This window comes from Hirundo rustica, chromosome 3 (assembly GCF_015227805.2).
Source record: "Hirundo rustica isolate bHirRus1 chromosome 3, bHirRus1.pri.v3, whole genome shotgun sequence".
In the NCBI taxonomy this organism is placed as follows: Eukaryota; Metazoa; Chordata; class Aves; order Passeriformes; family Hirundinidae; genus Hirundo; species Hirundo rustica.
In genome coordinates this window covers 18,951,966-18,968,613 of record NC_053452.1, presented here as the reverse complement: position 1 = coordinate 18,968,613, position 16,648 = coordinate 18,951,966, and the positions used below count along the sequence as shown (strand labels likewise).

General features: G+C 41.1%; 1 protein-coding gene across 1 annotated transcript in view; it reads right to left on the bottom strand.

The window, feature by feature from the left end:
- Window positions 1-16,648, bottom strand: part of SUSD4 (sushi domain containing 4) — a 72,388-nt gene that overhangs the window by 27,046 nt on the left and 28,694 nt on the right. Inside the window, exon 2 of the mRNA XM_058420100.1 lies at window positions 4,188-4,400. Within this exon, the coding sequence (XP_058276083.1) occupies window positions 4,188-4,400 (213 nt within the window). The remainder of the gene's footprint in view (window positions 1-4,187; window positions 4,401-16,648) is intronic.

Below are 16,648 nucleotides of genomic sequence, written 5' to 3'. Positions count from 1 at the left end.
GAAGGCGTGACCCAGACACCACGGAGATAGCCACATCATCCATGGGTACCAGCTGGCCTGGGATGGCTTCTATCTATTGCAGGTGAGTCCTTACCATCCAAAAATTATCCCTGGTCCATGCTAATCCAAGAAGGCGCTTGTAGGATTTACTTGGCAGTACTGCTGGTTGTTGGCCAAAACCATGCCAAGGACCTTTCCAGCACTGTAAGAGCGTGTGCAACTGAAGAACAGTGTCCTAATCACTGCTCTGGCACTGTTTGGTTTGCTCTCTGCATGTAAAGTCAAATGCAGAGGTCAGGTGTTCCTGTGTATCTCACTGTGGACAAGTCCCTGAATTAGCCTCGACCACATCAAGTCACACCACTGGCAGGCTGGAACAGAGAGAAACAGGGAGGAAGGATGAAAGGAGTATCATGAAGAACTGGTTTGATGCAGGGACAGCTCATCTACACCCTGTGCTCCTAAAAGTAAACATTCAAGAGCAATATTGTCTCTTGGGGTTTTTTTACTACTGTCAAATCCACAGTACTGTGTTATTAGGATTGTTCTGTGGATGGCAAATGGTATTTTAGCGCATATTAAATAACACTTTCTCTTTACTGTCTTTGCTTGTATTGCAACAGTGCAGAGAGACTTCACCTAAGATCTGTGGCCATTGAGCTGTGGCCTGGTTACACATATCAGAGTGCTCATAACCAGGCTTAAGAATCAGCAAACACTGGGCAAGACAGATAAGAGATGGGGAAATAAAAATATTTCAGACTCAGGGACAAAGCAAATGGAGGGCTGAATGTCCTACAGGAAAGCTGTAGTCAAACCATGTACTAGTCCACTACTTCCACTGCAGGTTTATCATCCCTGTCAGTGGGAGAATGAGGCACTGAGAACATCTCCAAGGTGTCTGCCTGCAGGAGCACAGGGAGAGAAGGGCACAGCTCTTTGCTTCGTTGCCATCTCCATGCAGACTGTAAATTTAGATTCAATCTCATAGGAAAGAGCTACCACTTGTTCCAAGTAGGGCAACAGCCTTAGCAGCCACATTATCACAGTGGGAGAAGATTAGATTAAAGTGTGAACAACATGACATACTGCTCTTAAACAGTAAATACAAAATTCCTACCTCAGAGGTTTGGTATTTATGTGCATAACCGTATTAGAGCTGATGAAAGGTACAGTCACAACATGCTGTAGATCAACATAAGAACATAACTCTAAACATACAGATTTTTGACAGGGCATTTATTGGTCACCGAGTCAAGCAACTTCATTCTCGTCCTGACACTTAAAATCTCCTGCCTCTTAACGAGAAATGACAGACCCATAAAATCAAATTGATTGGGTGAAGAGCTCCAGGCAAACATATTAGTTCTAAAATCAATTACTTTCTGAAACAGGTTGCTTTGCTTTCTTTGGTAAATAGCATCCACTTGTGATTAGAGATTGTGCTAGTAAACACATCACGACAATTAAACGTACATAACATATAGACATAAAATTATCCTTCGCCGAATCCAAACTCCTGAGAATAAATGAACTCCAAAGTATGGAGTGTTTTTACTGCTCAAGCTCAGCTGGCACTGCCTGACATTTATATATGCTGGGATGAGAGGCGTGTAGAGCATATCATAGCCCACAGAGCAGCCAGCCCCCGCCGTAAATGGTAAACGCAGCATAAAGTTTATTTCACCTTGTGATAGGTAATGATGAATGGGAAGACATTAACTTCTCCCTTCTCCAGCAGTTGCTAGAAATTTCAAATTTCTTTCTATATATCATTAGAGAATTTCTGCAATGAAGACTTTTATGTATGTCATTAGACAGCTGAGAATCACAAACCCCATTGCAATTCTCTCTTAACTTGTCTCCAGACGTGCCCACGTTCCTACACTGCCCACCTCCCTACTACGGCCCTCTCTCAATATTTTGCTCCTAGTGTGCAAAAGGATCAGTCTGAAACTCACTTAAGCCAGCGCTTAGGCCTCATGGACTGCCACTGAGCCTTTTCTTAGTATTTCTTCTGAATCAGTGGTGCTGTTGTGCATTGGAAAGAAGAATTAATGCTGTAATCTAATACCTGAGGTATTATTATAATGTTAATCAGGGAAGTACTTAAGCAGTTGCTTCACTAAATCCTAAATCAGGGTCCTACTCTTTGGTCCAAATAATAAGAAGCGTTTTTGCATCTGCCTAATTTTGAGCACAGAACTTTAACAAGACTAATCACGTAATTACAGTTATGCTCCAGCTTAAGTGCTTTGCTTGATCAGAGCATTGGCTAGCAATCCTTTTTAAGCATTCTGCGCTGGAAAGTAATTATTATCTCTAAAGCAACTGTTGTCACATCATCCATCACATTCTCATCTTCCAATTTCTTTCTTTTTTGAAGACACCTGGCTTGAGTGTTGATCACACTGACACTAGTGGCAGTTTTGTTGCTGGTGGCATTGTGATAAGAAACTTCCTCCACAGATTTCCACTGGGCTGGAGGGCCTGGGAAGAGGTTTGAATATTCAATAAAACACATTAATGCTTATTTTAACAACTGCAGTGGATGATACAGGCAACATTTCAAAGATGCAGATCAGCATTCCTAGCTCCCTGCTGTTCTTAAGGAAACAGAATTTCCAAACATTAAAGCTTTCTCTGGTAGCTCCAATAGCCAGTTTAGACACAGACTGCTGCCACTCTGTATGTATTTTTTCTTAAATAACCATGAGATGAGAGACAAGGTCATTTAGGAAAAGTGTCTGTCACAAAAGAGTGCACGATTTCCATACACAGTAATTTTTAAAAGCATCAGGATGTTTCTTTGAAGCTGACCCATGTGATCATATGATGAGGTGCTATTGGCACCCCTTTGTCTTTATTTCCAGGCATCAGCTGCCACCTCATGGGACAGCTCACAACTGTGCCCCTCACACATGTCCAGGAGAACATATTTTAACAAAATTTCTCCTGCCAATGGGCCAGCTGCCTGAAAGCCCATGCACTCCTTACCAGCTGCCTCTGGCTACTCTCGCCAATATCTCATGCACCACTTTCACACTGGCCATATTTAGGATTGTTCCCTTCACATACCCCTCCTGAGCATGGTCTTCCCAGGCCCTGCTTGTCCCTGTTGTGGCACATCCCTGTCCTGGCACAGGATGCTCACGCCTACCCCTCCAGCACCACAAACAAGTACCTGCAGTTTTTATAAAGGCTAAGTGATGCATGATCCTATTCAGGAAGTGTTTTTGTGAGCCACATAATTCTTCAGCTAGCTCTGAATAAAGTCCATGTATTTATTTGATTTAAATGGTGAAAGGTAACCTGAAGCAGAATTTATCTCTTTCCACCATGAAGACAATGAGGCAATGGCTAATGCCTTCGGTGGAGAAGTCACAACACTAAAATGTAAACACTTTATTTAACTAACACTTTTCATGTCTGTTGACTTTAATAGCTCTGTTGACCAAAAATAAATCAACAACAAGGACAGGTTATATCTTTAATATACTTGGTGAAATAAATAATTTGTGCTGCTTGGGTGTACTTTGGCCAAAATTTACAGTTATGAAATTCAAATTAATCCTGCCTCTAAGACCTAGAAGAAGAAAGCAACATAACATCCTAAGTATTTAAAACCAAATACAATTTCAAATATACAATAAAAATAAATTGGTTTATGCCATAATAGTCTGAATTATCTCAGAGTAAACTTCTACCCTGGCTTTAAGCTTCTGCAGTCTATGTGTATTTGATTTTGCCACTTGACTCATACATACATCATAAAAAGCTATTGTTTAAAATTCCTGATTAGCAGGAGCAGTAGCATTGGAAACTGATTGTATTTTTCCTAGTAAAATATTGCAGAAAGAAATATTAAGTGGGCAGCTTTAATAAATAGTTACAGTTACCTTACAATGGAGGTTGTTCTTCCTCTCTGCATCAATTTGTAACTGGTTAAAAGGGGAGGTCAAATTCTGTTTTCACATTTCTTTATGTCCCTTTCAACACACACAGCCTCTCATGGCTTAAACTTAGCTGACAAATGAGGATTATGACAGAAAATTGAAGTATGTATCCAATAAGACACAGTGAAACGGGCTCTAGCCTGTTGTGTTTTGTCCAGAGACACGCAGACATGGTACATGGACAAGCGAGAAGAACTGACGTGGTGAACAGCTTGAAGAAAACTGACTTACCTTCTTGTAGGCACACAGGTTTATCACTGGGTTTCCAGCTCAGGGAGCCATTAAAGTGTCTCACACAAAGTTTTTTGGAAGTACCATTGAGCCTGTATCCTTCTTGGCAATGGAACCGGACCACCACGCTTTCAAAGTAAACACCTGCGCTGGGCGTCTTGTAGCCATGTTCAGGAGCTCCAGGATCAGCACAGGCTTGCAGGTCATCAAACCCTGTGTCAGACAAGGATACAATCAAACTGTGCTCGTTTACTCCTCATGCTTTTTCTATCTTTATCCATTATCTTAGTGAGGACCTTGTAAATTCCATATTACCGCTAGCAACCCTGCTTAGGTACCAGGAACTCCAGAGTTGGGAGAGGACCCAGCCCCAGCTACGGCTGAAATGCTCAGGTGACAGAAGCACTCCTGCCTTTTCACACAGCTATCAGGGAACCAAAAGTCAACCACACTCCTTGGTAGCTGCTCTGGATAAAAATAAAGCACTTGACCCAGCCTATCAGTGGGGATTGCTCAGTAATGTATCTGTAATTACTTCTGGGGACTGTGGGATTTTGGAGGTCTCGCACAGTCACTGGTAAGAATAATAATGTGTCAGAACAGAGAGGAAGAGGAAATAAAGGGGCCTGAAACTTAACTGCCATCCAAAGACACAGCAATTGAAATAGGAGAACTGCTAAGTAGAGGGAGGTTTCAAGATGGGAGGGAGATCTGCCAGAGGGCAAAGGGACACTGTGATGTTTCATGGATGTGACCCCCTTATCACTTTGGTTTGGTGGTCCTACCACACTTTCCAAACACTGTTATGGGAGTGCTGTATTACTTCATTGATACGAAGGGAGTTTGTAAAGTCCTTTACCTCCACAAAATTAACTATAAAATAACAAACTAAACCCCAACAGTTGCAATCATTAAATGTGACTGTTTATCACTTTATCAAACTCATTTCAATGCCATTTACGTAAGTGGAAGGTTTTTTTGCTGCAAAGCAGCAAAGGTTTAGTGCAGCACTGAACAAGGGCCGCATACAGAAAAAGCAAATAGCTTTGGAACAGGAACAGCAGGGGGGCAATTAATGCTAGCAGGAGGGATGGCTGGAAAATGTGAAAATCATTGCATGGTAGTTTTAATGTTTTGATTTAAAAAGAATAGTATCAGAGAGCCTCAGCCACTTCCTGCATGATAAGAATGAGATGCCTCCACGGTGCAGTCAGAGAGAAGGAAGATATTACACTAAAGGACTTTAGGAAATAAATCTCCGTTTCCCAAGGCTAAATCATTCCCTCTGCCATGGGCTCGTTGTGACGCTGTGGCAGCCAAATGGAGAGCACTGAAGGTGATGAAGGGCTCTTGCATTTGAGCACTGAATGTCTCTGCTCAGTCCCCTGGCTGACAGCTGCTACTGGAGAAGCAGGCAGCCCACACCAAGCCACTGTGCCGTATGCCCCATTACCTGCTCCTGTGAGCTGAGGCAGGACACACTGTGGGCTCACCAGGGTGGATTGCACATTCCTGATTTCCAGGTCCTGCGCTGAACTCCCCAACCAGGCTACCATTCCCGGGAGGTGATGTGATGGACAGAACCCAGCCCGAATTCCACAACCAACAGCCAGCCTGTGCCCTTCTGCAGTGCTCCAACATCCATGGACCTCCCTCTCCACTTCAGCATCATCCCCTCTCCTGGCTGAAACAGCAAAAGAGCAGCAGAGCAGCTGCTCCTGTGCAGTCGCACTCCTCCACCCAGTGCAGTTTGTCCTGGGAGCGGAAGGGTCAGTGCAGTGACCAAGTCAAACACATCCCTGAATTCCACCCACACCTGTTCATCTGCCACACAGCTCAAGTCCTCTGGTGCAAATGGCCCCAGACCTCTGTCATTTGCCAACGGGATGAACAAGGAGAAGCACAGTCATTATGATCATGGGATTACACGCTGTAGGCAGTACTTACTAACAGAGAAAGGCTGTCCATTTTTACTGGGGATTAAAAAGAAGCTCCTTATGCTTCAGACAGCAAACCCACAACCTTTAATAATGTCAGCGAAGATCTTAATTATTTCCCATTAAACCAAGGGATAACATGACATTTAGATCAATTTTGTTACTTCAGTAATGTCAGAATTTGCAGTCAGGCGAGGAATATTATAACCCACCTTGAGATATGTGTCCTTTCTCACTAGCTGCATCAGGGAAAAGTACACTACTGCCTACTACTTTGCCTCTGCAACAACACAGAAAAAGGAAAGGCGCTGAGGTCACACACAATTTGCCTGGTATTAAAAAAAAAAGATCCAAGCTCATTTCTCAGTTTTCATTAAGTCTAATATGCAAAGTTAGAGATTTTGTGCCCGTCAGCACAAAACTCAACATGGAAGGCAAGAATGTTTTCTCCCCTGGTGCAGGCTAATTCTGTGACCCTACTACCACTTTTCTGTTGACCCTTCACAAGCAAAGATTTCCATTCCTCCTAGGGATCCTTTTGCAGTGTGTTTGTCTCTCAGGTTCTTTTTATCAAGTGCAGTTAGCAAGCAGACAAATCTATCCCCAAGAGGAATTCCCGAGTAGAAACTGGAACACGAATGGGAAAATTGAATTATGCACCCTCTAGTTTCTACGGAGCCAGTAGCCAGCTGTTATTCAGCCGCTGCATAAGAGATGACACATGGACTCAGCACAGGATCACGGCATACTTGCTTGTTCCTGAAGTAGGGAAGAAGGAAAAAGCCTCAGGGAAGAGCCAGTTAGGCAGATGTCACATGCAATATAATAGCATCTCATGGAAAAGCCATGAAGGCATAGCAAACAAAACCCTAACCCCATCTTTGCTCCATAGGTAGCAACAGAAGACTCGACCCAAATTGAAGGCCAGTGGAAGGCACCTGTATGTCCAGCTTCTTTATGAAGGTGTAGATGACCCAGGCACAAAGCAGTGAAGCCAGGGCTATGCTTGGGCTGGGAAGGAGGAAGGACATGTATGAGGAAGGTGTGGGGAGGCTGCCCCTGTGCTGAGGATCTCCAGTGCACAACAGGCACTGCAGGTGTTCCAAAGGGGTGATTGCCACCATCCAGAGGAGCCAGGAACTGCTCTGATTTTCACCAGGGCTGTTCCTCCACACAATAGCTGTGCTGAAGTTTCAACAGCTTATTTAGCTGACAGCTAAGTCCATCAGTCTTTTCCAATTTAAGTATAAAATTTCTGGTACAATATTCAAGAACAATAGGGCTCAAACATCCCTGGGAATTGCCATCTTTCAGCAGTTCTTAATGATAGCAGACTTGGACCCTTTACATAATAATCCTTTCCATATAATCTCACCTAGTTAAGCTCCACCCTATCAAAAATTTGTAAATACATGTCTTTAATGAGATACAGCTTGGTAACTTTTTTCCTCACAATCTTTGTTTTTCAAAACTATATATTTAAGAGCAGCTACTCCAAGTTGTGATACAGTAACTTTCTAATGGTAGGAGTAATCCTACATTATAGATGAGATACTACCGACATCTTATGCTCCAATCCCTTTAGAACCTGATGAAAAAAGCCAAAAAACTTCTCAGCCAGAGCCACAATACAAGTCTTCGGAAGAGAAAGCAAATCTTTTCAGTATAATAAAAACTTGCGATCCTTCAGGAAAAAGATAAAAATATATCAAGTAAGATAAAAAAAGTAACTTCAAACTACAATGGATTCTGTTTCTTGACAAACCCTTCAATGAGCCTTCAGGGAAAAGAAGATTACTGGGCTTTTTCTCATGGTTAGAAGGAGGGAAGGGGAAATCATCATCACCACCTACTAGTAAAAGTTATACAACACACTTGTTAAATAAAGTAGTAAACTTTCATGTTGCTTATATAGTAAAAATTTAGTAAGGCCAGCAGTCATCATAATCAATACTACATCATTAGCAGCAACTTTATGGGATGTTATTGCATGGCTTTAAACCCCTAAAGTAAAGATCACACAATAATTGCTGGAACTGACTATTTCAGTAATCAAAATAGCGTAATATTTGGTCCAAGTTGCTGACTTTCCATATCACATCACCTTTAAGGGATGTAGTGTAAAATATCATGGACGATAATGTCTTCTTGGTAAGGTTAATGAGCACATAAGGTCACCATAACCAACAAAGCATGCAGTTGATACAGAATATATTTTGGGTTTGGTATTTACCAATTTACCACATTTCTACTGTTGGGACAACCAGAAAATGCTCTTATTTTGGATAACTCTCAAGCAGATTATGTGGGTGCTTACTTTACCTAAGTTACTTGGTATTGTCAGGTAAAATAATGTAAAATTAATGAGAAGACTGAAAAATAAGCAATGCCCTCCTTGGGATATAAAATGAATCATTGCAAATAACTTGATCAGATTGCTCCTAGAATTCTGCATTGTACTCCAACATAAAATGATTCATCTCATCCCCAATGAAAAGTCTGAAATGTTGGAATCCAGGGGAAAATTACATATTACACACAAATTACATATGTGTGATGACAAGAAATCATGATAACCACAAGTGATCTTCAGACATGCCTAAAAAAAGGCAGGAGGAAGAATCCCTCAGTTCATCCCATAAATCTGTTTTTCTCTTTTTCTTTTTCTCAGCTTCATGTTTCGTTTTCCTTGTTTCCCTCTTCCCTCACCTCCGTATCTTACAGCTCCTTGTAAATTCATGGCGCTGGCAAGGTGATTTCTAATCTAGATTTGATGGACTTCTGTGCCTCTAAAGCTGCTATAAAACATTTCACTGACACACTGATGATGCATGTGAGCTCAGAACTGGCTGCACTCATTCTTAAACACAGGCATCACTCTCATTTCAGTTTGTTGCCTACACCCAGTGAATGAAAAGTGACATATAATGTGCAATAATATTCAAGACAGAGAGTATTTTCAGTGTTTGTCTCCAGTAGGATGGAGAAGGGGCTTCTTGTACATCAAGATCTTTTGGGTTCACTAAATTTGTCTCACCCAGAAGCAGAGGGAGGCGGAGGCTTCACAGACTGTGGCAGGACCAGACTGTCTGCACGCACGTTTTGGGAGTCTGTAAACACTGCAGGAGCAGGTTATCTTAGGCCAGCTCTCAGTAAAAAGCCATTCTGGGACTAAACCAGAAGGGCCACGAGTGCAAACATGCCAAGGGCTTGCTTGTCTTGTACAAAGGAAAAGTCATTTTCATCCCTTTAGGAGTTTCTGCCCCGTTTCTGTGGAAGCCACGCAGGCACAGCGCTGTGTGCCTCTGGCTGTTTATGCTTCCTTGCTGTTGATGATGTTAATTGAACTATCCATGTACCCCAGGAACAAGAAAAGGAAGGATGTGCTTCGATTAACATCTAGACTTGGAAGGGAAATTTAATTATAAAGCTATGATTTCATTAGTGAAATGCCTGCTAAAATCAAAACTCTCCTTAATCCCTGAAGGGTCACTAACGCTTAAGCTTCCCTGAGACTTCAGCAGCTTTGTAAAACCCTGCCCTGTTTAAGATGTGAATCACAACCTCCCTTGCTATCCTTGCAGAACACGCTCCCAGCTCCCAGCACGGCTGGATATCCCTCCTCACTCGGCTAAGCCTTACCCAGGGCAGCCTAACAAGCCTCTGGAAGAAAAGGAGAAGTTCAAATTATTTTGTCGGAGAAACAGAACAGCAAAAAAGACCTCCAAGGGCAGGTATTTTGCTTAAGTCACAAGCTGATCTGTCAAATCAAGAGCACCATTAAGCTTCTTTATCCTTCTTAGAACACAAGAGCACCATGGCAGAAAAAAGAAAATCAGTGTGTAACGCAGCTCATGAGCACCAAACTGACCCATCTGCAGTACAAAATGAACGTGGAAGTTTTGCATGAAGGGCAACAGACACCAAGAGAGGCAACTGGTCGTTCAAAAGGCTGAAAGGTCGACTCATTTGCAATTCCTCGTTTTCCTAATCTTTCATCTTCTCCCACAGCCCTGGCCTCCCGCCTGTGTTCTCTATCCTCCTTCACCAGAGCCCACCCTAAGCCGACCCACCACCTGCCCTTGCACTCCCCTCCAAGACCTCTGTGCTACCAAATCTTGCCCAACCAGCACGTTCATCACCTCCCTTTCTCCTCTTCTCAATGGGCCTTGGAGAGGGGCCGTCACTCAAAGATGCTCCTATGGGTGACGATCAGCTCAACCTTAAAATCCCTACTCAGGTATGACAAGTCCCTGGGCATTTTTGTGCTAAAACAAGCTGACATCTCTCTAGAAATCCCAAGAATTGCTGCTCCCTCCAGAGCAGGTACAGGGGAAGGAATGTGAGGAGACGTAAGCAGGATAAAGTGTCCTCAGAGGACAAAATGGGTGTTCTAGGAACCACCCAGGAACTGTTTCTGCCTGGGAATACCACCAGGGAGAAAGGAGCACGAGCTGCAGTGTCAGCAGGGCAGGCTCCTGGGCTCTGCATGATGCAGATGACTGCAGATGTAATAACAGCATCTTTATTTCAGGGGTCACGCCTCCAATTAGTTACTCCAATTACCATCCAACGCTCACAGCAGACAGCACACCCCAGCTGGTGCCTGACCAAGTGTCATGCAGCAGGCAACAAGCTGAATTTCCTGCCCATGGATGCCAGTCATCACCTGTTTTAATTTTGAATGTGCACCTTGATGCAGGATTCTTTACTGCCTTGATGTTAGGCTAATACACAAGGAAAAACCACTTAAAATTGCTGGAAAAGGAAGGTGGTTCAGAACACAATCAGGAAAGCACTTCAGTAAACGCACAGCAAACCAAAAAGATGCATTTGTTTCTTCTGGAAAAGGAGTTTCTTCTAATTAACATCTTAAACAGCACAGGCCTATCCCTTTAATCACAACTTCTCACAATTAATATAGCCGTGTCATCTTTGTAAATAGGCCATTTCATTTATAATGCAAGAAGCACTTGTTACTCCCGGGCTTTTGTAATCCAACAAGTCCGACTGAATAATTTATGAACCCTTATGAAATGTCATATGCTGCTCTGTGATCCCTGAACTTGCCATCACTTAAATGGAAAATAAAAGGCAGAAAGTAAATTTTTTGCTGTTTCTGCTGACAGAGATCACTTCTGTGTTTTTGTTACAGAAAGTTTCCATGGCTATCCTGGGATATGATTCAGCCAAATTGCCGAACAATAAATCCCACAACCTCCTCCCAGCTCCTAAACTTTTAAATTTCCAACAGAGCCATTGAAAATGATAAAACTGGTACTCTGAGGCCTAGACTGGCGTAAGATCAAATCAAGTATTAGGCAGAAATAATTAAAGACCTGAAGACAAAGTTTGGTCAGCTTTCTGCAAATACAGAGTGAATATTCTCTGAATCTCCATTTACTCAGACAGTTCAGTTTAATGGCTAGTTCTATTCAAGCTGCAAACTCCACCAGAAATTTTTAAAAGTATAAAACCAGAGAGTTTTTTCCTATTCTGTGAAAAAGAAGCATGTGAGAATAAATTACTTCTTCAGTTTCCAATAATATTTCATGTTTCTAAGTTAATTTAAAATACAAAATGTGCTTAAATAAGCTTATCTGTGTGCATATTTATTATCCTTAAGGTAATTTAAACTACTTTAAAATGGTTCTTCTTGGAAATGGTAGTTCCGCATTTCTTATGGGAACCTTGAACAACTATGAATTCTAATTTCTATCTATTTTATTTAATCTAGCTTTTATTTAATTTACTTATTCTCATTTCTATCTATAAAAAATTCTAAACATGGTTTGACAGGGATGATTAATTTTTGAAACAATCCAGTTTTAAAAAATAATCAAACACCACCTTTTACCATAATAAAAACAAGATTGCATTAAATGCACACCAAGCTCTCTATATGCTTCAGTAAATGGGCAAGTACCTAACACAATCTCCTATTCATTTTGCTGATAAGGCGCTGTAATAAAGATGATACTTGCCACCGTGTGCTTGTAGACTGGTGACCCATAAGCGTCATCATAAGGAATTAAATATGTACAAAACCAGAATATGAAATATTAATACGTCACTTATGCCAAGATTTTCTTTTTACTGATTTAAATGAATAAGTGATCTCATTACTTGGATTTAAACCAACCAACCCCATTTCTGTTTTCATCCTCAGATGTAACATTTTATATATTAGCTGTCTAAGGATTTCATTAGAGTTGCAATACTGTCAGTGTGGGAATCCAGCCTTAGGTCACTAAACTGGATTAACACAACATAGAAAGCCACTAATAAAAATGTGACAAATAAAACAAAACAATATTCCCATAATTTCAAGAATGTTATGGGCCTGCTGTGCTTTTCAAAAGGCAGTATCTAAGTATTGTTGTTTATCTGTCCCATATTTTTAGCACTCTGGAAAAAATTAATTACCATGAGTTAAACAATCTTAGTCTAGACAGGCAACCCTTAGGAAATACAGCAAAAAAAAAAAAAAAAACAAACATAAGAAATGAATCATGAGCTAGTTACTATAGTAATACTTCTTCTAGACCAATAGCATATAATATTATTCATCATAGCAAACCCAAAGTGATGAAATGTCACACTGTTCAGCAGAGTTCCTTGTTTCTATAAGATGTGGGAATCAAATACTCAGGGGTATGAGTTGGGGGGTTGATATTTATGCTCTCATCAGCTACAGGCTTCCCTAGATAACACTATATTTTTATTGTATGCCACAGTACGGTAATCCAACAATTTTTTGCTTTTCAGCCGTGCTGTATAAATTGATTTTATAGTTTCCCAAGACCAGGCAGAACTGGATATGGGGACAATCAGGATTAATGCGTGAATATTGTAATATTAAACTTTTAAATGAAGTGCACACCAGAGAAGACTGAGAGACAGGGGATTTAAAAAGCTGGTACATACTAAAACAGGAGAGCAGACAGACACTGTTTCCAGCTTTTGCAGTGATTCCTTATCGCAAATCCTCTGATGCTTCTGGCTACTCTGACAGCTCTCATGCCCTACAGTGATTTTTCCCTGTTTGCACCTACCCATGAAACCATGGCCTTTCCTCTTAAATGGCCATCCATTTTTTATTCATCTTTTCCTCTGTATGTTTTACTTGCAGCTACTTATTTACTTAGCCCTGCAAAGCTGGGGTATTACTTACCTACAAGTCTAGAAGATGCAAAGGAAGATGAGGCGACCTTGTGGGTTCACCAGGTATTTCCCACATGAGGACTGGCACTGCACATTCTACATTTGCTGCAGATCACCCTGCAAAGCATTTCTACTCAGGTAAAGCTTCTAGAAACAGAAAATACCCACTGGGATAAAAACCAATGATTTTGGTCCTAACCTGGACCCAAGGAGAACTGCTTTTCTTCCATATTGAAGAGGTCCTGCATGCTTCTGTGCTCTGCTAGTACTGTTAGCATAAAACACTGGTTTTACTCTGCTTCTCTTCATGAGAATGCATTTTCTGAAGAAAAATGGAACATAATCATCTTGCTCTTTTCCAAGTATGTGATAAACCCCAGATTTGTATAGGAAGGCAGCAGGAGTCTGGCTGGGCACTAACAATGAAGTATTGTCATCATATCCAAACACTTTTAACTTAAATTACTCATTTAAAGTGCTTTGTCCTGTGAGTTATTCTGTCCATACTGAGAAGACTGGAAAAATCAGTAGGAGATTAAGATGATGCAGACACATTTTTCTTCCCTTTCTTTTTGATTCATAGTTGTGTTACACTTAATCCTTGTGTGCCCATTTTCCTCATAAAGTCCTTCCAAAAAAGCTCCCAACAGATAAAAAGCGAGCGGGAGGCTGCTCACAGCATCGGAACAAGCAACTCAGAGCAAAGTCACAGAAGAGCCAGTGGGCAAGATGGAAACATTTATAATTAAAATGCTGTGCAACTACACAGCCACCATGTTTAAACTCCACCCCCCCCCCCAAAAAAAAAAAAAAAAAAACAACCAGAAGAATGTCAATGACAAATTCCACTGTCATACTCAATCTTTGTGGCATCACCAAAAAATCACTGGTGTACAAAGTTCCTTCTGGTCCAGTATTTCCCCTTTCAATGCAGTCTGTTTACCCTCTAGTCAGTTTTCTATCAATTTTCCAGTTCTTCCTTGATCCCAAATCTTCACAAATACTTTCCCTAGTGGCAGTTTACAAAAGCCAAGGTGGACAATATCTGCTATATTTTCCATCTTTAGGAAACCACCTGTTTTCTCAGGAGATTAACAGATTATTCTTACACAACCTTTCTTTTAATACAGCTATGTTTTATTTTATGTCATACCTCCAGTATTTTTAACCTCACTACCTTGAAACAATTCTAAAATTTCAATTTACTGAAGTGAGAGAACCAAGTCCCTGATCACCAGATCCTGTGGTTTTGTGGGTTTTTGTTTGTGAATATTACAGATAGTGTCTTAGGGAAATACTGGAAGTTGCTTCATTTCAGTTCTATGGCAGTGAACTTAGGCAGAGGAGGAGGAAGCTGAGGATGGAAGAGAAAGCAAAAGGACTGGAGCAGGAACAGCAGGAGAGACTTGGCAAAGGCACAGAACTGGGATGTAGGGACATACAAAAATATGTTAGCCTGGAAGGTGACTGGCAGCTGTTTGGATGGTGATACCACCAGCAGGTGAGAGTTATTCTTAATGATAGTAGACTTGGACCCTTGACATAATAATCCTTTCCATATAATCTCATCTAGTTAAGCTCCACCCCATAAAAATTTGCAAATACATGTATTTAATGAGATACAGCTTGGTAACTTTTTTCCTCACAACCTTTGTTCTCTTTCTTTTTCAAAACTATGCATTTAAGAGCAGCTACTCCAAGCTGTGATACAAATATCACAATATACAAGTGCAACAATATAGAAATGCATCATTTTGAAAAAGAAGGAGGAGATGGGAACACAAAAAGCAGCCCAATAGGAGGCTAAAACATGGAACTGGAGAGGGACAAGAGGGAAGGGAGGGAGAGACCCTCAGTCACAGGAAACAAAGATTGGCAGTGCCTTGCAGGACAACTTTGGAGGCTGGTAAGACACTGTGAGAACCTCCTCAAAGGTTAATGGCCTACCCTTTCGGATCAGAAAAACCTGGGTTTTTTTTTTTCTGATGACACCTCTGAAAACTACAGACTGTAATGTACTTGGCATTGACAGCACTGACATCGAGACTGTCAGATCAAGTCTACTACAATTTATGTAACATATACACATCACTATTAGTCAGCTGGAAGACTGAGAGTTAGGGTATTCTTATGAACAGATAATAGGTATTGCTGATGCTCAAAATATTTTCATAAAAGCCAATCTGAAAATCACATATGCTAGCTAAATTTAAAGATTATGGGCTTTTGTTCTTCAGAAACCCTTCATACCCCTACCTTTCATGAAAATGGGTTCTCATCATTTTGAAGAAACAGAGGAATAAGCTGTTATTAAATTGTTATGGTACTGTAAGTTGATTAACTGGGAACTAGGAAAGGTCTAGAGCTAGTAAAGTGGTAGTTCTTTGTTTTTATTCAAGGGACAGGAGTTTTAACCATATACACAAGCAATTTATTTGAAACTTATTTTTCCTAATAGATTTGAGGATTTCTGCAGCCTCTCTTTCCCCAGAGTGTTAGATGGTTCTTTTCAGAGCAACCGCTGCAGCAAACCTAGTTAAAATAAAAAGCAGGCAGCACACAGATCCATACATATGCTTTGCGAGAAACAGGCAGCATATCCAGATTTATATGTGTGCCACTCCCCTAGGATATCATAATTGTTTTTGTTCTTTTAATAACTTTAGGCTCCAGCGATCAGAATAAAAATTCTATGCTGAAGCTAATGCTTCATCCTTAGTTCACCTCACTACCCTGAATTATATAGTAAGCAGACTTAAATAAATGCAGGAGTCTGGCTCCTTCCTTACACCAGACTCCAGCCACGCACATAATAGGTTCTCTGATTTAATTCAGGGTCTCTCTCCTCAAATCTTATTTTGTTTTTGCAAAATATTTGGCTCAGCCATTTCTTTCTGTGCACAGCTTTCCGAGCCTGCCTTCCAGCATTTGGTGAATTGCAGTCTCCCTGATATGAGCAGCACATCAAGCTTCCTGACTTGCAAGAGCAGTTGGGTTATTTAGACAATCTTGTTCTTCCTAATTATTATATCTACACTTTACATTTACAACCTCTCCGCAGACGTACGCCAAATAACTGAGTTAGTTGAGCAGCTTACTAAGTAGGCATGGCCTTTCAGCAGCTATTGTGACTACAGCATGCCAGTCCTAATCTAATGATTACAAATGATTTTTTAATTCCAATAACCAGGCTGCAGATTACCTTGTAATGGAGTCAGACTTACAGATTACCAGTATCCATGAGGGGCATTGAGACAAACAGAGGTCAAAAGCAGCACGGGCTAATGGGACAGCGTTGAGCAGAAAGCCGGACCCCAGTCAGTCGGTGCCCAGTCCAATACAACATAATGGCTAAAAGTG